General features: G+C 48.2%; 6 protein-coding genes across 6 annotated transcripts; 5 read left to right on the top strand and 1 right to left on the bottom strand.

Moving 5' to 3' along the window:
• Positions 1–388: 388 nt before the first annotated feature.
• On the top strand, positions 389–3,606 carry N7462_009914 (tyrosine protein kinase SWE1; the record flags this gene model as incomplete). Its single annotated transcript, XM_057081628.1, has 2 exons — positions 389–1,938; positions 1,989–3,606. 2 exons carry the CDS (start codon positions 389–391, stop codon positions 3,604–3,606), a joined length of 3,168 nt encoding a protein of 1,055 aa, XP_056928668.1.
• Positions 3,607–4,868: 1,262 nt separating this feature from the next.
• Positions 4,869–8,210, top strand: N7462_009915 (putative mRNA splicing factor RNA helicase (Cdc28); the record flags this gene model as incomplete). The annotated part of the gene is made up of 1 exon (XM_057081629.1): positions 4,869–8,210. One exon carries the CDS (start codon positions 4,869–4,871, stop codon positions 8,208–8,210), a length of 3,342 nt encoding a protein of 1,113 aa, XP_056928669.1.
• A 463-nt stretch (positions 8,211–8,673) lies between these two features.
• N7462_009916 (cytochrome b5-like heme/steroid binding domain-containing protein) lies at positions 8,674–9,049 on the top strand (the record flags this gene model as incomplete). The annotated part of the gene is made up of 2 exons (XM_057081630.1): positions 8,674–8,850; positions 8,972–9,049. 2 exons carry the CDS (start codon positions 8,674–8,676, stop codon positions 9,047–9,049), a joined length of 255 nt encoding a protein of 84 aa, XP_056928670.1.
• A 4,291-nt stretch (positions 9,050–13,340) lies between these two features.
• On the top strand, positions 13,341–15,139 carry N7462_009917 (cytochrome P450; the record flags this gene model as incomplete). Its single annotated transcript, XM_057081631.1, has 6 exons — positions 13,341–13,351; positions 13,392–13,657; positions 13,698–14,307; positions 14,372–14,505; positions 14,576–14,866; positions 14,925–15,139. 6 exons carry the CDS (start codon positions 13,341–13,343, stop codon positions 15,137–15,139), a joined length of 1,527 nt encoding a protein of 508 aa, XP_056928671.1.
• Positions 15,140–16,956: 1,817 nt separating this feature from the next.
• Positions 16,957–17,334, top strand: N7462_009918 (uncharacterized protein; the record flags this gene model as incomplete). The annotated part of the gene is made up of 1 exon (XM_057081632.1): positions 16,957–17,334. The coding sequence occupies one exon, from the start codon at positions 16,957–16,959 to the stop codon at positions 17,332–17,334; it is 378 nt and encodes a 125-aa protein (XP_056928672.1).
• A 2,766-nt stretch (positions 17,335–20,100) lies between these two features.
• On the bottom strand, positions 20,101–22,018 carry N7462_009919 (uncharacterized protein; the record flags this gene model as incomplete). The annotated part of the gene is made up of 5 exons (XM_057081633.1): positions 20,101–20,524; positions 20,571–21,121; positions 21,208–21,731; positions 21,782–21,862; positions 21,919–22,018. 5 exons carry the CDS (start codon positions 22,016–22,018, stop codon positions 20,101–20,103), a joined length of 1,680 nt encoding a protein of 559 aa, XP_056928673.1.
• Positions 22,019–22,686: the final 668 nt, after the last annotated feature.

Consider the following 22,686-nt stretch of genomic DNA (forward strand, 5'->3'; position numbering starts at 1 on the left):
TGTCCTTCGCTCTTTCTTCGCCACTTTGCGGCTGCGCCTTCCCAGCATTCCAGAACGCTTTCTGCGTGCCTGAACACCAGCAGCAACAGCTCTGTAGCCTTTTCTTGACTCAGCCCGGCTGACCGCCGCTCAACCCCTTCTTATCGAAGGCCGCGTTATTGTCCCCTCTTTCACGCCCACCTCCCGGCGTCTTGTGGTGGACCAGAGGGAAATTTCAGTATACCACGACATTTATCCCCTCGGAACTTGCTTTGGATCTCGATTCTCTTCAAAGTTTGAGTCTGTGAGTTCCCCGGACTCTTTTAAAGTGTGGAAGATCTTCATTTCGTGATTGGACCGACCTCTCATTCTGGGCTTGTTGCGCGGCACGTCGAGCACATTCCCCGTCATGGTTGCAACTTTCTCGCCGCACCGGGACTCCGGTGGTACCCTCCATCTCCCATCGCATTCACCACTCCACGTCGATGCTAGCTCTGCGATCCGCCAGCTCCGGCGCTCACTGTCGCGCTCGCCCTCCAAAAGTTCCAACTTCTTCCTTCACTCTCGCAACCAGTCTCCCTCGAAGGCCACCTCCTACATCGGCTCACCTCTGTCGCCCTCGCGGCGAGCTTCGCACAACAACTTTGTCCTTTTGCCCTCATCGGGGCAACAATCTCCTCTAGCGATCCCATATCCCCCCAGCGCAAAGATTACGCGACCGGCCATGCGTCGACGAACATCGCCCCGCAGTCCGGCCAAACGCGCTCTAACGGTGTCCACAGACGGCGGCAACGCGACTCCTACCCAGTCCATTCCTATGGCCCATGGCGAAGAAAATGCATTGACCCTGGATGACTTGGCTGACCCAAGTGAGAGCATCGCCTGCCCTAATTCAGGCTTCATCACCACTCCAGCCCCCGCCCAAACCGAACCAGCTTTCGCTCCACGGCCCACTCTTTCGCGCATAGAGAAGCGGCGCAGTGGCACCTTTGGCACTTTTGCGACTGTCAGTCCATTGAAGCGTAGTGACGGCATCATGAACTTGGACCAAGCCTCTCGCGGAAGTCCGTCCGCAAAGCGACGCAGTGTGCATACCCCTACCTTTCCCACCGATTTTAGTATCTTCGACCACGATTGTGAAACGGCGCCTGCAAGTCCATCTGGCGCCTCCGCGTCTGAATTCTCTTTCCCCAGTCCCATTCAACCTTTCAGTCCCTTTGCTACCATCCCCAAACGCTCCTCCTCACTTCGACGATCAACTCTTCAACAGCGCCAAGGAGAGCGCTCTCTATTTGGACGACCTAAAATGGGCGATTCGGAGGCATCACCTGGTACTCCACTGGCAGTTCGACCACGCATGTCATTTGACAGCAGTCTTTTCGAGAGTGGACAAGAGACCAATCTTTTTTCTCCTCGTCCTCCTCCAGCGAGTCCTCTCTTCTCTCCAAACCCTGCAACGAACACCAATAATGTCGCCACAACTCAGCCTCCTCGACCCGCTGCTCATCCTCTCTCTCGTACGATCACCCAATCTTCTTCTGGGTCGAGTCTCGATGACTCACCTACACATGAACCTGTTCACAAGCCCGAAAGAGCGTCACGGCCCATATTCAACTTCTCTAAATCACTTCCAGCTGGGACGACCCGCCCTGCGCCAGTTCGCCGCGTAACACGTGAAGACTCATCCGAGTCGTTCGCGACCCCCGAGAACTACAAGCTAGTCAAGCCTCTACCGGCTGCATTCATGTCCACTGGTTTGATTTCCAAGAAGAATCGCAATGCAGAGGAACCTCATGGTGCAAGCTTCAACAAGAATATGCCGGATACTCCGTGTAAGCGGCCGGTGAACATCTTTACAGCTGGGCCCAACCCCCCGTGGACAGTCTTTTCAATAAGTCCCAGCTTGGCCGACAATCCGAGGCTATACCCGCCTCTCCTTTTAATCCTCCGGGATCCTCTGTGCGTCCCAAGACTGGTCCTTTTGCACGGGGCATGGGCATTTTCGGCAGCACCTTCAATCGTCCTGAGCCCACGCGCCGCGGAAGCCTTGTGAGCGTTGATGGTGACGATATGCTTCAAGCGCAGTCTCCATCATCACGACACGACAGCCAGCCATTGACTGACTCTGACTTTCCTCCTACCCCCACCAAGCAAGCTTTTCTGCCCTCTCGTACCTACCCTCCCGCTACGTCTCAAATCGCTTCGCTTGAGCGTCTCTCAGAATCCAGAGGCAGCGCCAATTCGACTCCGTTGCGCGATCGGTTCCTGCAGGCGTCACCTCGAACTCCTCGTGAACAATTCTTCCCGCCCGATCCCAGTGGCTTGTCCATATCCGCCCCGAATGATCAACAATCTCTCCAGCCAGACTTTAGCAGCAGTCACAATCTCCCTGCCACGCCCACCGGGCCTCGCGAATCCTTACTCTCAAGCAAACGCCCTAGTCTTCAACTCAGTGGCTACCATGCCCCTGACGTGGACTCTAGCCTCACTTCACGATTTGATACAGTCGAGCTGATTGGAACCGGTGAATTCTCTCAAGTTTACCGGGTGGCACAGCCCCACGATGCTTTTCCCTCTGTATTTTCTCTTCCCTCTAGCGGACCCAAGTCCCCCACTGTTCTGCCTCACCAGGTCTGGGCTGTGAAGAAAAGCAAGCATCCCTACTCGGGTCTTAAAGACCGCGAGCGCCGCATTCGGGAGGTCGAGGTACTGAAGACTTTGGTTAACTCCGACCATGTTATCTCATTCATGGACAGCTGGGAAGATCATGGCCACTTGTACATTCAAACAGAATTCTGCGAAGAGGGCAGTCTGGATGTTTTTTTGGCACAGGCGGGTTTGAAGGCTCGCCTGGACGATTTCCGCATCTGGAAGATCTTGCTTGAATTGTCCTTTGGGCTGAAGCACATTCATGACCAAGGATTCATTCACCTGGACTTGAAGCCTGCCAACATTCTCGTGACCTTTGAAGGCGTGTTGAAGATTGGAGATTTCGGTATGGCCACACGCTGGCCTGCCGAAGACGGCATTGAAGGCGAAGGTGACCGGGAGTACATTGGACCAGAGATTCTGATGGGTCATTTTGACAAGCCCGCTGATATCTTCTCTCTGGGTCTCATAATGTTTGAGATTGCTGGTAATGTGGAGCTGCCGGATAATGGAGTATCCTGGCAAAAGCTTCGCAATGGAGATATGAGTGATGTTCCGAGTCTCACCTGGAGCTCAGAGACTAGCATCTTCCGCGATGCATCCGGCAACCCAGTTTCTGAGGAGTCATCCTTTGAGGAGCTTTGCGCTTCTGATCTTGGCGACGACGACTTTGGTGATAACTTCTTGGCAAATCGCAAAGTGAATACCCATAAGCTGTCCCGGCTCGCCCGCAGTGGGGAGTTGATTAATCCCCCCGTTTTTATGATCGACGCTCACCACACCCAAGCTCTGGATAAGATTGTCCGTTGGATGATCTCACCTGAGCCACTTGACCGACCAACTGCCGACCAAATTCTAGAAACCTATGGTGTGCAATTTGTGAATCAACGCCGTCGCGCGGGCGCTACTGTCTTCGAGGGCAACTGGGGGCCCGCGGATGAGATCTTGGCTGAAGATGCCGAAATGATCGATGTGTAATCTATCTCCCCCTTTCAATTGTTGTGCATATGGAGGGTGTTCCGTGCTTATCATTTTCTTTTTTTCCTTTGTCATATTGTCCCCTGGTGTTGACACGACCCGGCGCTTGCTCTCGTTTGCCTTTTTTGGTTCTTGCCTGTCTTTCATGCCACGCTTTAACTGATAACGACCCCTTTTGTTTTCTTCTATAGCCCCCTTCTGCTTCTCAGATTGACAGGTTTGACAATCAGGCTTTCATCTGCTCGGCTTCCATCCGACTGCGCTTCTGGCTCTATTCCGTCGCTCGGAGCTTTTCCCTCTTATCACTTGTCATGACCTGGAGGAGTTTGCTGAGGGCTGCAAATACCCTGGAGTTTCAGCGCGGCGTTTTCTCATTCGTTCTGTGGCGTCCATTTTCCTTGGTTTCCTTTGTACCATTGCCTAGCATTACCAGGTGTCACGAATGTACCAACATACCCCATTTGCGATTGACGCACTCACCCTTGTGCGATGGCCCTGGTCATCCCATTCAAGAAGTTTTCGTATGTGTCCTCATGGACTGACCTTCATTTGCATCATTTGCCTGTGGATCTATGTTTTCTGATCTCACCGGTTGACTAAGAATATCTCGGTCGGTTTCTGGTTCCTTTTAACCCTTTGCGGGTTGACTGGTTGGCTACGTCCGCTGAGCGCTTCTATCTTTGTTTTTGCAAGCCTTTCTGGAGTCTTATTGTCTCCTCTGAGCGTTGATTTCCTTTTATCCCTTGCTTTTCTTTGCCATCTGGTACAAGAGACGATAAATGATGCCCACTGTGGGGTGTTAGATTAGCGAGATCTGTTTGAGCTGTGTGACTAGCTTGATTCCATTTCACCCATTGATGGAATCTGAATGATACCCCAGTCAATATTGTTCATTTTTTTTTCCATATTTACACCTTTAAAACTCAGAATCATTTCCCGGGAACTAGTGAACTTGACATATCAGGGAGAATGGTATACTTCGGAGGTCATGATGTTCCCGCCGTAAACTCGTTCCGGGATCGCCACCGGTCTTGGCGCGTAACTCCCGAGCGCAACTTTCGAGCGCTGCTCTTCATCCTCACAGCTTTGCAACTCCGACTTGCAACCTGCCACTTCCAACCAAGCTTCTTCTAGTCCGTGGCCTTCTACTTTGCATGCTCTATGCAGTATGCGCCCGTTGATTTAGGGGCTATCGACAACCGCGAAACGCTGTGAGCGGACGTGGAACATTCTCACACTCCTCTCGAAACTTCGCATCCATCATGGACAACAAAACGTTTGTGTCGGACTCTCTCATCCGTTTGACCGGTGCCTCTGATCCAATTGCTGTTGATTTTGTCCTCGCAGAAGCCTCTTCTGCCAAATCTGCGTCCTCCCTCGAGGACAAGCTGGTGTCCTTCCTCGATGGCAGCCCGGATGAGATTGGCGCATTTTGCGCCCAGCTGTTCTCCCGCGTGGGAAAGGCTAGCCGCCCGTCTCATGCCACAGCGTCCAAAAGTACAGCGAGCAAGGAGTCCACAAAGAAGAAATATAGGATGGTGGATATGGGCGAAGACTCCGGTTCCTCATTAGGACCTGTCAACGTGGAGGTGGAGCGCGACAGACAGCGACGCCGTGATAAAGAGAGAGATAGCGACCGGGACCGCGAGCGAACCAAACGAGAAGATGATACCCGAAAACGAGATCGTAGTCGCGATGCGGAAAGTCGGGACCGCCCACGCTCGAAGAAATTACGGAAGCGGGATTCGCAGGACTTCGACAACCGATGGGGCGACGAGGAGATCCCCGAGGATGAAGTGTACGCCGACGAGGACGAGTTCAAAGATTCACCATCGAAACGGACCAGACTTGAAGATGGGTTTGCCTCTCCACAACCAGTCTCGCCCGATGACGATATCGACCCCCAGACCAAGCAGGAAATGAATCGTCAAAAGGATCTCCGTGAGAGAGACGAATTCGCGAAGCGACTGGCTGAGAAGGATGGTCTCAAGTCAAAGAAGATTGTGGAGGACCGAACGCGCGACGGTGAAGCTGCTCGGCGTCGCGCGTTGGGAGATGATGCCAGTGCGCGGGCTGCTATGATGCCAGATCTGCGAATGCGTTCTCGACAAGAATATCTGAAGAAGCGTGAGACAGAGCGACTTGCCCTGCTGCGCCGCCAAGTTGCGGAAGAAAGTGCCGAATTACGCGAGAATCCAAACCTGACGCGCCGAGAGAAAGAGGAATTTGCTCGTAACCGAGAAGTTCTCCGGATTGCCGAGGAGCGACTCAAGATTGATGACCACCGCGATGGTTACATGATGCCGGAAGACTATATTACGGAAAAGGGCAAGATCGATCGGAAGAAGAAGGAGGAGGCGCTCTATAAACGTTACGTGGACCGGGACGAAACTGGCCAAGAGCGGTTTGTCACCGAACACGAGGAATGGGAGCTCGAACAGTCCGCCAAAGCCAAAGCGCAAATCCAGAAGGCTGAGTTTGTTGACGAAGGAGATTATGAATATGTTTTCGACGATTCACAGCAAATTAACTTCGTGATGGATGCCAAGTTGGAGGGTACGCAGAAACCCATGACCCAGCAGCAATTGCGATTCAAAGAGCAAGTCGATGCGGCCGAGAAGAAAGCTGCAACCATGGAAGAGACTCGTAAGAGCCTGCCGATTTACCAGTTCCGGGATCAGATTATTCAGGCTGTGCATGACCACCAGGTGCTCATTATCGTCGGCGAGACAGGTTCTGGTAAAACAACCCAGATTCCACAGTACCTCCATGAGGCAGGGTACACCAAGGATGGGTTGAAAATTGGCTGTACTCAGCCGCGACGAGTGGCTGCTATGAGTGTTGCTGCTCGTGTGGCCGAGGAAATGGGCGTCAAAATTGGAAACGAAGTCGGCTATGCTATTCGTTTCGAAGATAATACGAGCGACAAGACGATATTAAAATATATGACTGACGGCATGCTTCTGCGAGAATTGCTCACGGAGCCTGATCTCGGCCAATACTCAGCACTGATGATCGACGAGGCCCACGAGCGGACAGTTCCAACAGACATTGCCTGTGGTCTTCTGAAGGATATTGCCAAGGCGCGGCCTGATCTGAAGCTGCTGATCTCGTCCGCGACGATGGATGCGCAAAAATTCCAGAAGTACTTTGACGATGCACCGATTTTCAACATTCCCGGTCGACGATACCCTGTGGATGTGCATTATACCTCACAGCCTGAAGCCAACTATTTGGCCGCCGCGATTACCACTGTGTTCCAGATTCACGTCACCCAAGGAACAGGCGATATCCTCGTCTTCCTGACTGGCCAGGAGGAAATCGAAGCGGCGGAGCAGAGTTTACAAGAAACTGCCCGAAAACTAGGGAGTAAAATACCGGAAATGATTATATGCCCAATCTACGCCAATCTACCCAGTGAATTACAGACCAAAATCTTCGAACCCACCCCGCCAAAGGCCCGCAAAGTGGTGCTGGCCACCAATATTGCCGAGACGAGTTTGACTATCGACGGCATCGTCTATGTGATTGACCCTGGATTTGTTAAAGAAAATGTGTTTAACCCGCGCACAGGCATGGAAAGCCTGGTCGTGACCCCATGCTCCCGAGCGTCCGCTAACCAGCGTGCTGGTCGTGCTGGACGTGTCGGCCCCGGTAAATGCTTCCGGCTCTACACGAAATGGGCATACTACAATGAACTGGAAGAGAACACCACTCCTGAGATTCAGCGCACCAACCTTAACAGTGTCATCTTGATGTTGAAATCACTGGGCATTGACCAGCTGCTCGATTTTGATTTCATGGACCCACCACCCGCCGAAACGATCATTCGAGCGTTGGAGCAACTGTACGCACTGGGAGCCCTCAATGACCGAGGTGATCTCACCAAGGTTGGTCGTCAAATGGCTGAGTTTCCGACCGATCCGATGCTGGCCAAGGCCATTCTTGCCGCCGGTCAGTATGGCTGTGTTGAAGAGGTGCTCTCCATCGTCTCGATGCTGGGCGAGGCGAGCGCTCTCTTTTTCCGCCCGAAAGACAAGAAGATTCACGCAGACAGCGCCCGGAATCGATTTACCGTCAAGGACGGCGGTGATCACGCGACTCTTCTCAACATTTGGAACCAGTGGGTTGACTCAGATTTCAGTGTCGTGTGGGCGAAGGAGAATTTCCTGCAACAGCGGAGTCTCACTCGGGCCCGCGACGTCCGCGACCAGCTGGCCAAGCTGTGCGACCGCGTCGAAGTGTGTATTAGCACCTGTGGCTCGAATAACCTGATCCCCATCCAGAAAGCCATCACCTCTGGGTTTTTCCCCAACGCCGCCCGTCTGCAGCGTGGCGGCGACAGCTACCGCACGATCAAGAATGGGCAGTCGGTGTACCTACACCCTTCCAGCACCCTGTTCGAGGTTAACCCAAGGTGGGTGATCTACTTTGAATTGGTGCTGACCAGCAAGGAGTACATGCGCAGCAACATGCCACTGCAGGCCGAGTGGCTTGTCGAAGTGGCACCGCACTACTACAAGAAGAAGGATTTGGAGTCGTTAGGATTGGATCGCAAAGTGCCTAAAGGGACTGGCGCTGTAGGAGAAAAGAGCCGGGGTTAGAGCAGGACAGAAGAAACAGTCACTGCGCAATGGGCAAGAGCAACGAATGTCCTGTCCGGGCGTGTTTAGTCTTGTGGATTTGTGTATTTAGAGGTAGCCGATATTTCAATAGCCGACACTCCCATGGCACCTCGTTCTGTGTAGTGCTCGATATACCTGATATACATCCGACCAAGCTCATCCTTCTAAATTTTGTCCTTCCACGCTTGATCGCCGCGTCGAGTGCGAGTCTCACTGGTCAGCGACAATCCTTAGGCCGTTTACATAGAATAATTCCGAATCCCATAAAAGTCCGAGCTCCGTTGTCCAGAGCCAATCAGCAGGCGGCGATTCCAAAGACCGCGGCATCTGGTTAACCTCGGCCCCGCGCTGCCCCGGACTTTTGAGACGCTCCGTGGAACCGTTAATAACGTCAGCCATCCTCGACCCTTGGGTTCATCATCTACACTCTTCCCCCATCACCATGTCGAAGACTTTCACTCCCGCCGACGTGGCCTCACACAACAGTGCCGACAAGGGCATGTACATCATCGTCGATACCGGCGTCTACGATGTCACCAACTTCGTGGACGAGCACCCGGGCGGCGCGAAGATCTTGAAGCGCGTCGCAGGCAAGGATGCGTCGAAGCAATTCTGGAAGGCAAGCATCCCTGCTGAGCACCTCTCATACACCCCTAATACATGACACACTCTCTATCCCGGCCTCTGTTCCATTTTGATCTCGAGAAAGTGACGCTAACTCCGACCGTCTTGTCCTGCAGTACCACAATGAGTCCGTCCTGAAGAAGTACGCACCGAAGTTGAAGATTGGCGACGTCAAGGATGCCGCGAAGCTGTGAGGACGGACATCAAGATGGAGAAGCAACCGCGCGAAGGTTGATGAGACTCGCGCTCTCCCCAAACCCACCGGAATCGATCGCAGGGAGAGGACGGCGCAGCAAGGTGATCGTATGATCGTTTGAAGAGGGCGGAGGGTTTAAATAACGCATCCAAGAGAAATTTGGTGGTTCGTGCCTAGAATTGGAATCTTAAGACACTTGTGTTTATACCTGCTTCACGCTAGATTCTACTTGAAGATTTACTACTTGAAGATTGATTAATTCCTTGGATTTGTGATCTGCACGCAACGAGATATCTTAGATGTCGCGCATTCAATTTGGAAGGAGAATAGACGGGAAGGCAAGTTTTCAAGGGCCCAGCTTTCGCTCGGAGGTCGTAACAGAGCTTTTTGGAGCGTAGAATAGAGAGGATACAAGACCAGAAGGAAGAAAAGAACTTAAATAAAAAATAAATATACTGCAGCTATACTATGGCGATGCTTCCCTAGCGCCTATTGTTCGGTGCAAGGCGGCCTGCCGCTTGACACAGTCGACCTTGGTCAGGCTCGGGCGGCTTCGGGCAGTAGTTTACCTACCTGAATATTCTTTACCTGGAAGCATGAACCCCTAGTTTAAAACGAGTCTTGATATATTTTGATTAAAGGGAAAATTTCGTTATACGGGAGTTGTTACTATTTTCCTACCCCTAAGGTAGTTACCGCCATTTTCCTTTCCTCTTTTTCACTTCCTTCCTACTTCGCTTTTACCTTGAGGCTGCCCATCGCTTCCTTCATAACATTACGGTACCATATCCTCCAGCAATTGGCAACTTTTGACTACTAAAAATGGCAGTGTTATCATGATTGCTTCATCTCTTCCTATGTCCTTACCTAAGGAGTGGCTGATGGTTTCCGGGCCTCATGAAACAGCTGTCAGAGAATACTGTAAATGTCTGGAGTCACGCGCCACTGAGGAGGCCGCGCAAGGTGGATTTCCGTAAGATTTGTCAGGTGATTTTAGAGAATTATCTAGATCTCAGACTCGTCCTCGAGGACCCGGACTCTGGCTTCTACTTGCAACGCGGGATTCGAATTGGGACTGCTAGTCGCTTTCTACATGAGATAAATAATGGGCCACTGCGATAGAATCAAACACACATCTTGACCTAGCACCCCTGCATAAACTCTCAATCATGCCGAACGCACTTAACGTCGGTTCTCTTTACAGTACATACAGCAATAGTCTTCGAAATTGCAACCACGAAGATTTTAAATGCAACGCCTTCATGTGCACACAAATCGTATGCCATTATAGCTACCCCCATCCTCGACGTTGAAATCTTTTGAACTGCATGAAGCGAGACAGTCTTGATAGCTGGTGCACTTGGCACCACTCTCTCCATCTGTAAAAAGCACGGTTAGCATTCATGCTGTCTGGAGAAAATTTCAAGGACCCACATTGCGGTTCATACGACTGAGGCTCTGGAGCAGCTGCAACGGCAAGCACCAGGCCAAGAAGAGAAAGGAGGTATTTGATCTACATGTTGCTTAGGCTAGAGGTACTTTTGTTAATTTGTGATCATTGTTCAATTTGGGCCCAGCTTACCGATATTCTTATGAGAAGTTTTGGTTGGAGTAAGGAAGGCATCGTTGGAAGGAGGGGGAGCATAATTGAATAGAGAGCGGATTACGCAAGTGGGTCATGGACACAGAAAATTATCAGAAATGAGACATGCTCGATGATCATAGTAGCGATTCCAAAACTTTAAATGCAAATAGTTCCATACCTTTTTGCATCGTCGACGAAAGAAGCGAAACAGATGATGTAACGTATTGCATATCCAATAATCGATTAACTCAACGTAGTTATCCTTAAACATACGAATGCACCATTATACTTTGTTAACTCTTGATCGCTGCCCCTAGTATTCAAGATCGTCATAGCGCTAGCCTCAACAGACTGGCTCCGTACAATCATCCATTCCCCATAACTTATAGGGCTTCATACTAATTATAGTATAGTGTACCTATGAGCATGGCTAGGCCCATTTTTTCGTGTCATCACATTCCGATCAAGGAAGGTCATTTGTGAATCACAACTTACATAGTAGATTGAAGATCCATCCAATGGATCCACAGCCAGCCGCGTCGATCCTGCACATGTTATTGGCTCGCCTTTATCCCACCTGTCTATCAAAACCAGATTCATCAACAAAAACAAGGTATATGTACAGTAGTACAAACGAAACTTGGATGCTTGGTTCTGGTAGAAATCTCCTAGTTGAAAGTTATGTTCTTATGCTTTCTACCGGGCTGTCTTTTTGGGTCTAATCAGCCCACGAAAGAGCATGTGCTTGCTGGATGATGACGGTAAGATGCTGAACTTGTTTTATAGGATTTGAGCCATCTCTTCGATATACAGACCAGGCATCTTCAGTGAGGCGGTCACGAGGGGCGTATATGATTACAGGAGTAACGCTTGGTATCGTTACTACACCTGTGCTTTAGTCAAAATCTTCACTGTGTCCCTAGAGCAGAGATAGCCAAGACCAGACCAGATAGTTATAATAGCCACGGTGAATCTTGTTTCGTGATTAGCTCCTATCAGTATTTAGTCTAGGCCACAACCCAAAAAGTAAAGTTAGGGCTGGGGGCACAAGGGAAAGTTTAGCAGAGGGGCTAAAGAATATAGAGCAGGCACTGAGCTTCGCGAGTTAGTAACAAAAAACAAAAAAAATATACATACAACAGCAGGGATTCGCTGGTGGTCACCCACCCAACTACTAACCTGCCGGCGTGTGGCTTAAGTACGGCTGAGCGGACGGGAAGCCCTGTTCTCCACACCCTGTGGTCGTATGTACAGTGCTGGTCTAGGAGAAGAAAGAAGTTGGTTGTTCGTAGATACCATGCGATCTTTCAAAAGTCCCTTCCAACCCCTTGTCAAATAAGACCAATTCGCCTTCTGTACACCTTCATGTGGAGTACCGAAGAAAATAAGGCCGAATGTTGATGTGAAAATAGAATGTAGATGAGAGACATTGGGTGATGGGCTCATTGAGGAGTATATGAAGGCCTTCTCGACAATGATCCCACCAAGACCGTGGCAGATGAAGAAGATCGGTCGTCCGTTGGAACCATCATGCTCCTGTTCCGAATTGAGCTCTTCAATGAAGTGTTTGTGCATGATGAAGAATCCTGTCGGCTGAGCTGCTATCAAAGAATGATGGCACGTCTGCTTTGTACTCCAGCAACAAAATGCGAGCTTTGATGCTGATTCTCTAGAAAGCAGATCGGGGGGCCAAAAGCGCCCAGATTCTTTGTGCGTCCAAGCTGAACTAGCGTTCTTATCCAGCTCGTGCACGAAAACAATACTTGAAGTCAGAGTAACTCGGTTCAATTCTCAAGGATGAACGTCAAAGTCAATGGTGTGACACAAATCAAAAGCTCACTCTACAAGTATATTGGCGCTTTCGCCAGGGTTGGTGAAAATAGTGTTTACCCGCATTAGGGAGAACCTCAGAACAATTTGCGAGACGAAATCGCCACCGCGAGGGGAAGGATACACCGTAAATTCATGAGGTCACTGGCATTCGAAAATTATCAATAGAAGAGAATAATTTGTGTTGAGTGATTAAGAGGAGGCTGTGTCTACACGATCAGGGATGTTCTCCAGTTGATCAACGACAGCACGATTTTGGGCGGGCTGAGGTGAAACCTGCCAGATAAACGAGGTGCATAAACCAGAACTGCAAATACATACATAGTACGTGTTCAAAATTGTAGGTCTAGATAACTAAGCCAAAGGATTAACTAGTTACGACGCGCTTTGTAATTGGTAGATCACCCCTGTCCAAACAAAGAGCTGCTGAGTGGTTGCGGGCTGTGGGATGCAGTTCCGCCACGAACCGTCTCGCGCTAAGACAATGAGTTCCGCCACAGTCACAAATTCCAGGATCGACTCTGAACCAAACTGATGTTTGTCCTCTTCTTTGGTAAATCACATGCTGCTCAAATTTTAGTCTAGTTTGACCACGAACCCATCGACTCCAGGGAGTTAATAACTAGCGGCGTGTCACACTAAATGTCGTGTCCAATTCTACAACCTTCGCTTCGGAACCACCTCGTTTAGTTAAGGTATTCAAGCCTTTCTGGCGATCTATGTGACTCTTAGCATATTGCACTGAGAACTGTGCGAGAACGTTGAACTTGACAGCAATAGCTTGCGTGTCTATCATAATCGCATGGGCTTTGTGCCGTGTGCAACTAGCGTTCACTGCATACAAGGTAATGTCTAAATTGTCCATCGAACACAAATGACTGGTGTGTATGGAGTGTAATACTGACCAACTCCAGGTGAACTGTAGTATTGGCGATCAGAATGGCTGTGAGAAAGCTCCTAGGCTCAAGAATTGGTGGCCGCTGGGCATCGATCGCCTGATACAAATCTGGACCGCTGATGCCGACCAGCGCTTGATGGACCTCTTCACATTTCATTTCAGGGATGTTGGCACTACTTTGGAGCAGAAGTTTTTAGGCACAATTGCTTTTGGCACCATAGAGCCTAGAAACCTTGAGGCCATGATGTCATCCCAAGAGAAGGGTGCGACCCTCAGTCATCCAATGATCAAGAGTCAGTATGTCTGTTTGATAGAAGGCTAACAATACACCAGACTTTGGATTTGGTCTTCGTCGTCAGATATTTTTCCCGCTTCTCGGCGACGGCATTTTCACACAGGAAGGTGAACCTTGGAAACATTCCAGAAAGATGCTTCAGCCACAGTTTGGCAAACAACAATATAACGACCTAGAGATCTTTCAAGTCCATATTACTAATCTCCTGGATCGTATCTCAGAACATAGCGACCGTGTTGATCTGCAATCATTATTTTTTCGACTCACGCTCGACACTACAACGGAATATCTTTTTGGCAGATCGGTCAACAGTCTCACTGAGAAGCAGGGCTCAAAAGACAGCAGCTTTGCCGAGGACTTCGACATTGCGCAAAATTATGTTGTACAACGTTTTCGACTACTAGATTTATACTGGGTAATTGGAGGCAGAAAGTTTAGAAATGCATGCAACTCGGTACATCGATTTATTGACAGCTTCATTGACTCGCGCTATGAGAAGGCGGAAGACAGTCTGGAGGAGAAAAATCGCTACGGCCTTTTTGATGCCATTGCAGAGAGCTCAACGGATCGAAAGACTCTGAGGGCACAGCTACTAAATGTTTTACTCGCTGGTCGGGATACGACAGCTTGTCTCCTTACATGGACATTGTAAGTATTTACATGGTTTCTGCGATTTTATAACTGCTTTCTCACCGATGCCCTACTATCATAGCTATCACCTTGCTCAACGCCCAGATGTTCTATCTCGGCTTAATGCGGAGATTGAAACAAAGCTAAATGGAAGGATCGAATTTACTCGGAACGATCTGAAGAAAATGGGATACCTTGAAAATGTGCTCAAAGAAAGTAAGTCTTCCTCGCCGTTGCGTCTCTCCGTCGTATCCCTAGCCGGGCAATTAATCTGATAATTCTATAGTTCTTCGTCTTTATCCCTCAGTTCCAGTCAATACGAGAACAGCCCACCGCACAACAGTCTTGCCAGTTGGCGGCGGTCCCGATCGAAAATCCCCGGTGCTTATTCGCAAGGGCGAAAATGTCGCCTTTTGTGTCTATGCAATGCATCGCCGGGAAGATCTCTACGGCCCTGATGCCGAGGCATTCAGGCCAGAGCGTTGGGAAGATAAGGATCTCCCCTTGTTTCAAAACACTATAAGCAAACTATGGGGGTATTTACCTTTCAACGGTGGGCCTCGAGTCTGTTTAGGACGTAAGTTAATGCAGTAACCCCTTGGAGGTCTATCATGATGTCTGATTCGCCTATACAGAGGACTTTGCATTGATCGAGGCATCATGCACAGTGATAAGAATTCTGCAGAGATACCCTCAGGTAGAACTAGCAATGGAGGTCCCCCGGCGGGATTGGGTTGGCTGGTCCAGCCATGAGACCAAGGGCCGCCTAAAGACAGCATACGAAAGGCAGAAAATGACTCTGGTTTTATCGCTGAAAGAAGGCTGCTGGGTAAAACTGTCTCGGCCATGATATTCCTTAGCTCTTTCCTTAGAATTATGTAGTCAATCTCACATCTACAAATCGACTCCATCCATAAATTCAGTCTTCCATTGTATCCACCCAATGAATTCTCAGAGGTACATTTTTGCAGATCTCCAGGGCTAGCACAAAATTTTCGACTCTTTGGCCCTGGTTCCGTGCAACCCAGGCATTCTGCCATGAAGTGATTGGTTTACTAGATCATATTTGACGCACATTCATAATTTAGTATCTCTATGTAGTTAAACAGTTCTGGAAGCAGCTGAGCGAGCATAATCAAAGAGGCTGATGAATCCGCGTCGTTCTTAAAATCATTGATCACTCAAGTTTCATTTCAACCCGCTGCCTGAAAAGGCTCAATCTGAGAGGATGCAGGCTTAGCATCTTGGCAGAAATGATTAGCATGGATTGGTGTGTGAGTCAGTATGAATCCTGCTCTTCATGTGCAGATAGCCACGCTATGAAATCCTTCATTTCCCTCAGCAGTCCTATTTTGGCAGGCATCGCAAAAGTACTCCGTAGAAAGGACAAGATCTCACATTGATTCTAGGATCTTTTTGCCCATTCTCCTTGGGGGAATTGAAATAATGTAGGTCGCCATTCGTTCTTTTCCCATGAATAGTAATCACATCGGATCTGGGATCTTTATTCATGCTTGCTTATGAGGGGCTCGCATCACACTAAAGTGGTGAACCCATAAATGTTTCAAGGCCCGATAGGACTCACATTTAGTTTGAAACACTTTTTGCTTCTTTCTCAGAACTTTGCCAAGGCGCAAGCCACAATCCTACATTGTCGAAAATGCATGGCATGATTTCTTGGATGAAACGGGACACAACTTGCATGGCGCTAGAGTTTCAATTAGTATTATCTCACAGGAAGTTAGCGCCAGTACCTATATTTATGAATGGGATGAACTTATACACCCAGCCGACCCAAGTGCCCCAAATAGTGACATAGGTGTATGAAAGTGGGGTTCGCCCCTCACTCAAGACTATTGAAATTTTTATTTTGCCACTTGTTTCCTGCCCCGTCACGATACTTGGCCGCTCGAGTTGAATCCAAGGTGAAAAATGGGCTCTGAGCATACGGGGATCATTGAACTATTCCATCCGAAGGAGAGCGCCATAGATATTGAGTATGCCATCCTAGCAATTAGAAGACGTTTTACTGACCTTAATAGTTTTGTAGCTGTACACGGGCTCCAGGGCGACGCCATCCGAACGTGGACGCATGAGAAAAGCCATATCTGTTGGCTTAGTGATCTCCTTCCGAAGAAGATTCCAAATGCCCGAGTGCTAAGCTGGGGTTATCTCGCAAACACAAACTCATGGGGTGGAAAAGCAACGACATCAGATAGAATTCTCTATCATGCAGAAACTCTTATTAAAGAGCTTCAAATTGACCGAGAAGTAAGCGCAAGAGGTCTTTGAAGTCGAATTAGCCCGATCAGTCTTAATCACTAATCCACACTCCAATTTTGATAGACTAACGATGCTTCGACAAGGCCGATCATTTTCTTATATCATTCTCTGGGCGGGCTCATAGTGAAGCGAGTATTGATTTTAGCTGCTGGTCGTGTGACGTCTAGAAGCGCTCGTTTTCACTTGATCTATACGTGCACATTCGGCATAATCTTCTATGGGACGCCCCATAATGGATCAAGAATTGCCCGACCAGCGAGCAGGCTGATAAAATTTGCATCTGCCGTCATCCCGCGGAGGATTACTCGCTTCGAGACAAGCCTAGTCATGGGGCTTCAAATAGACTCCGAGACTCTACAAAATATAACACTAGACTTTGCACCAATGATGACACGATACCACGTGTATTTCTTCTGGGAGCAGCTTCCGACAAACCTCAAATACTCAACGGACTATATTGTGACACGTGACAGTGCCGCGCCAGTAATTGATGGAACCAATCGGTGTGGGATCGCTGCAAATCATCGAGATATGTGCAAATTTGAAAGTTTCGATTCACCTGGCTTCAAGGTGACAATTGAAACTCTGAAGCGATCTGTTCGGGCGGCACCGGTTGTTGTGGAGACTCGCTTGCAGGAAAGTGCAAACATGCTCAACGAAAGACGGAAGAACGAGGCTTTGGATCTGATTAAAGACTGCAAGATTCCTCTTTCCTCTGGCTTTGAGAGATATCAAAGTGTCGCTAAGGGCACTTTAGGCTGACACTTTTAAATCTGCTCCTCAATTTTGCTTTATTCATTTGCGAAGAAAGCGATATGTATAACCTCCTTACGCAATCAATTTTCTAGGTTAAGCCTCTATGGTCATAGACACAGTATTTTGACGAAGTTTTAACGGGTGCCTGATGGAATGGACTGGAAAGTTTGAATCTATAGAATCGCTGAGGAAACACTTAGTTGGATATGATATACAGTTTAGAATTTCCCGTGGTCCATTCTAACTTCTCTTACCCGGTTCCCAGGATTCTCGCCAATCTCACCCACACTCACATCAGTAGTGATTTCCTCGCCTTTTTAACGGAAAAGGCGTAGGGAGAGCCGGCTGTGTAGAGTATGTGGCTTTAGTGCGGCAAGTAGTTGGGTGGGTGTCTAGGTGAGAAATACGTAGGTAAGCGTCGCTTGAGCGTTGCGCGACGGGAGTCAGAGGGGTGAGTGCACAATTAATAGGGTGAGAACCACTGAGAAATGGGACGTGATCATACCTACCCTTATCATAGCCATCAAACTAGCCTTCTTGACACTAAATTTAGTTTAATCTACTTCTATTCTGGAAATTTTTGTCCCTTGGTTTATACAGTCCAGAGAAAGGGATTCTTTTCGAATATAATATTCTAGTGGCTAAGTTACTATTAGTGCCTTACACCGCCCCCCCAACCCTTCCGGGTTGTGGGTGCGCCACACACTAATTTCCACCCACACACTAATTTCCATTTTTTGATATTTCCCCTATCTACTACTGCATCCTACTAGTATCTATATAGAAACCCTGCCCGTTCTGACGTGCTTCCTCTGCTCTATCCAACGATGCCTGGCTTTCCTGTGTAGGTTCTGGTGGTGGTGATGTTCCATATGTTTTCTTCCACTGCTTCCTTACCCGCTTCCGCTCTATATCCGCTTCCTTCTCCTTTCTTTTAGTAATAGAACGATTTTCATCTCTAATAGAGAGAACCCCTGTTTTGCTAAGCGGTGTTTTAACCTGGCGCTTGGTGATTGGGCGCTGTAGTGGTTGTTGAGCTTCCCTAATCTTGCGAATAGTATCGTTCGCTAGATTTAGGTTCTCTATAGCAATCTTGTTATAATGAAACACACGATCAAGATTACGTTGCTGCCTTAGTGTAAGATCCTCTTGATATCTAGCAATCTTCCTTTGATTCTTTTCTAGATCCTGTATAGATCTAGGCGGCGATTGGTTGATACTAGAAGAAGATATAGGTGGTGGTGAAGGTGTTGTTGTATGAAGCGGTTGTAGATCTAGCGCTAGGAGATCTAGGATTTCTTGGATAGGAAGGCTATTAATAACCTTTCTACTATCGACTGGATAGATCCCACGATCTTTGAACGATTCACGAATAATTCGCTAGCTAAACGCTCTATTCCGAATATCACCGATTATTCGAAGGAACTCCGATCTTCCGATAGGGCTTCCACCCTAAAACGCGTGGTCGTTATTCGCTAAGCGGAAGTGTTGCTTATAGCTTAGAAACGGCTTACCGTCTAGCGGTTAGCAAAGGTGTGTAGTATGTAGTAGGAATCCTATTAGTAGGATATCGTTCTCTTCGCAAAGGTATAGGAATTCGAATATAAGATATAAACCGTGACTGTCGAAGATTAGGATACGTTTTTCACCCGATTTCGTACGGTCGCGTGTTAATTCTATAAAGAATCGAAGCCACTGAACTGCTATATCGTCGGTTATCCAACCGTTTAGCGATGTAGTGATTGTAGTATATAGTGGTAGGCCTTCTGTTTGATTGAACCAAGATTCTATAAAGATCCCGTTACCTTTGAATATAAACCAAGGTTCTAACTACTACCCGTCGGCAGCGATACACTCGATAGTCGTTATATTTTCGCCTTGGTCTGGCTGAGGAAGATCTACTATCTTCCTACTACTAGTAGTAGAAGATATAACGTTTCTAGATCTTCCTTCGCCTAGTTGAAAGCCGCATTCATCAAAGTTGTAGACTAAGCGTGCTGGTGTAGTCTTCTTGATTGTTTAGGCTAAAAGATCGTACCAATATTGTAATGCTGCTGGATCTTCTGCTAGGATTCGCTTTGATTCCTTCGTATACTGCTTAGTAGGCCCTAATTGAAGATATTTAGGAAGCCTATTAATAAAGCGATACGCCCACATCTTGCTAATCGGCGGCTTGCCGACGCGTTGGCATGCACGATTCGCCCACGCTTCTAGTATCCTAGGAGTGATAGGCATATAGCAATCGTTCATATATTGGATCCAGCGAATCAAGGCCTCTTCTTGATAGGCTTCTAGAGCGTATCCAACCCCGCTTCTAGCTGTACGAGGCCCTATATGCTTTTTGACTCGGTTTGCAAGCGTACGCCTAGGCACGCTATATTCGCGGGCTAAACGCGCTATATTCGGCTTATCCTCTCGTGATGCAGCTAGGCAGGCCTCAGCCATACGAGATTCGTCGAAATTAGGCATATTTAGATAGTGGTGTTGGATAGGGAAGCAAAAAATAGGGAGGTATAGGAAAATGGAAATTAGTGTGTGGGTGGAAATTAGTGTGTGGCGCACCCACAACCCGGAAGGGTTGGGGGGGGCGGTGTAAGGCACTAACAGTGGTCTCAGCGAGACTCCCATTAAAAGAGAAAATCAAAAGTCTAGAGTTCGCAGGAGCTCTCTATAGTGAAGCCTGAACTTATATGGCTTAAAGAAAAATTAGTAGGCGAAGTATAGATAACGAATACAAGAAATAGTAGGAAAGGGACTCTGGGTATGAGACAATCAATAGCCCAACTCAGCAATGTGTCTGCCATCCCCCTGCATTTCTGGGTAGTGCTTGTCCCCCTGCATCTCTGCATACTGTTTCCCAGATAGCTCGACTGGCACCTTTCTTGGAATCTCTGATGGCTCCAGGACTACCGGATTTTGCTTCTCTCGCCGAACAACCATGTACCACACTATGGCAATTATCAGACTCAGTCCAGCTACCCCACCAACAACTCCGCCAGCAATAGCACCAGCGTTTGTGTGATTTGACTTGTCACTCGATCGAGCTGACGAGGAATTAGTTGTTGAAGATTCAACAGAAGAAGATGACGAAGGGCTAGATTTTGCTGGGGACGGAACACGCTTTTGAATCAACGATGCAAGCGTGGCATCTGCGAATCCGGCGCTTGGTACCGATACTGTTGCTCCGCCGGTAGCACTATCACAATCAGCCAACGAATTTCAGGAGCATCGCTCGGACTTACCCTCCGCCAATTTTATTATAGATGATGGACGGGACCTCATAGGTCGAGCTGGTGTTGAGGTTTGATGCCCATTTGTATGTAGATAGATCTAGAACACGAGAAGGTTTAAACACATCACTGCATGCTCCATTGGTGAGTGAGTATGCTCCGGAGTGCACATTTCCCCCGAGAACAATCATCTGTGATCCCCGATACGCTTCGCAAGAACTGCTGAGCTGACTGCGACCAATGGTGGAGTTAGCTTGTTGCTCTCGATTGGTCTGATTTGAAAGTTCGGTGGCGTCGATCCATTGAAAAGACGGGATGGTAAGTATGTTAACGTCCTCGTATGCCCGTTGATCGGTCAAGCTCCATCCACCGTATGTCGTGATGTGGAATGCACCACGATCAGGCGATTCGGTCACAACAGCACAGAATTGATCTCGATTTGCTGGCGGATCACCGGAAGCTTCTTGCATCCACCATGTGTGTGAAGCAATGTCGTATACGTAAATGATGTTCCAATCCGCCTCCCACGGCCATCCTGAGTAGGGACTGAGACCTGCAGAGTACTGCCCATGAATATCGTAAGCATGATATATAAGGTGAGGTGGCCCAATATTGCTTCACAACTCTAGGCTTAAAAATTGAAACTTACATTTCCACCTCCGAATGCGATCAGCATACCCTCTGTGCTAGCGGGTATATAAACCATATAGCCTGCATTCAGATTCGGCACATCGACGCCATATGACCCGTTGTCCAGCGTCTCATTTGTCCAGGAAATGTTATCTGGATTAGATGCATCGAAACGGATCATGCCATTGATATAGGGGTCATTTCCGCCCATGATGAAGCTAAGCCCCGCGTCAGGAACGCTGACAGTTTGTGCAGTAGTTCGGTTCCCCATGTTAAAGTCTCCACCTTTCACTTGCACATTTTTCCACGTTTCAGATGAAACATTAAAGGATGTAATTTCATTGACGCCTTGATGGTAGCCACCACCTAGAAAAAACAACGTGTCATCCGTTTTCCAAAGTGCGCCCTTTTGCTCTGTTCGCTCTGTCATTTTATAGGCCACGGTAATGTTTGAGCTGATTGTTTCTTTATTGAGTGATGCTTGGGGAATATTGGCCTCCACGAGGTAATTATCGTCAAGTTTGAGATAGTATAATGTTGAACCTATCTTCGTTGAGCCCTCGCAAACTTCGAGATTGAGTCGCAAGACTTACTGAGATCGATGGATTGGCCATCATAGGTAACTGTGCTATAATTGCCTTGAAAAAAGTACAATCGGTCGTCCACGATACTAGCTAAAAGAAATATGAACATTAGCTATGTAAGAAGCACCATGGTGAGACTGGCGTACTCATGGCTCCTGTCATATAGCAAATGTCGCCCGCAGAGCACCATGCTTGGCGCGAAAGTGCCAGCACCCCGAGAGTTATGGATTTCCATGGGCGTCCCATGGCTTAAAGTGTTGTTGGAACGACGAGGAGAAAAAGACATAGCATAAAGTGGAAGGAGAAAATAACGAGAATATTCTTGGGAGAAACCATCCTATTGAGTTAAACGCCCTGAGCCTCCGTCCCTGCGTCCCCCACGGTCGCTTGGGTCACATCTTTGTGGGACCTGATTTGTGCAATCATTCATTGGGCGTAGTGAAACGAGCTAATGCGCCAACATTGGCGCTGTCACTCAATTTGCTATCACGAACACCGACTAATTACAACTCATGTTTGTTTGTAGCTCCAGGGCCGTGGCCCAAATCAATGTAACTGCAAGTAACAGTCATATGTCAGACTCCATTGATAAAATGGAGGTCATTATTTGGCCTAGTTTGTAGTATGCAAATTTGCCAATAGATGCTCCTCATACCGGATTACTGTTAAACAGGGTTCTGACAATTTTTGGCCCCCTCAATTTTTGGCCCCCTTTGCCTAGACCCGCCACGTCCTATTTAGGGAAACCTCCGATGATCTGTCAATCAACTAACAGAACTAACCAACTGGGAATAGTCACAATTATTCTTATTTTATGGAATATTTATAGCTTTTGCTGTAGAAACACTAGTAATATTCTTAAACACTTACACAGGTTTCACGGAAAACCAGCCATGCGAGCCAGTTTTGTCTTT

This window comes from Penicillium macrosclerotiorum, assembly GCF_028827735.1.
Source record: "Penicillium macrosclerotiorum strain IBT 26536 chromosome Unknown utg000010l_segment0_segment0, whole genome shotgun sequence".
Classification (NCBI taxonomy): Eukaryota; Fungi; Ascomycota; class Eurotiomycetes; order Eurotiales; family Aspergillaceae; genus Penicillium; species Penicillium macrosclerotiorum.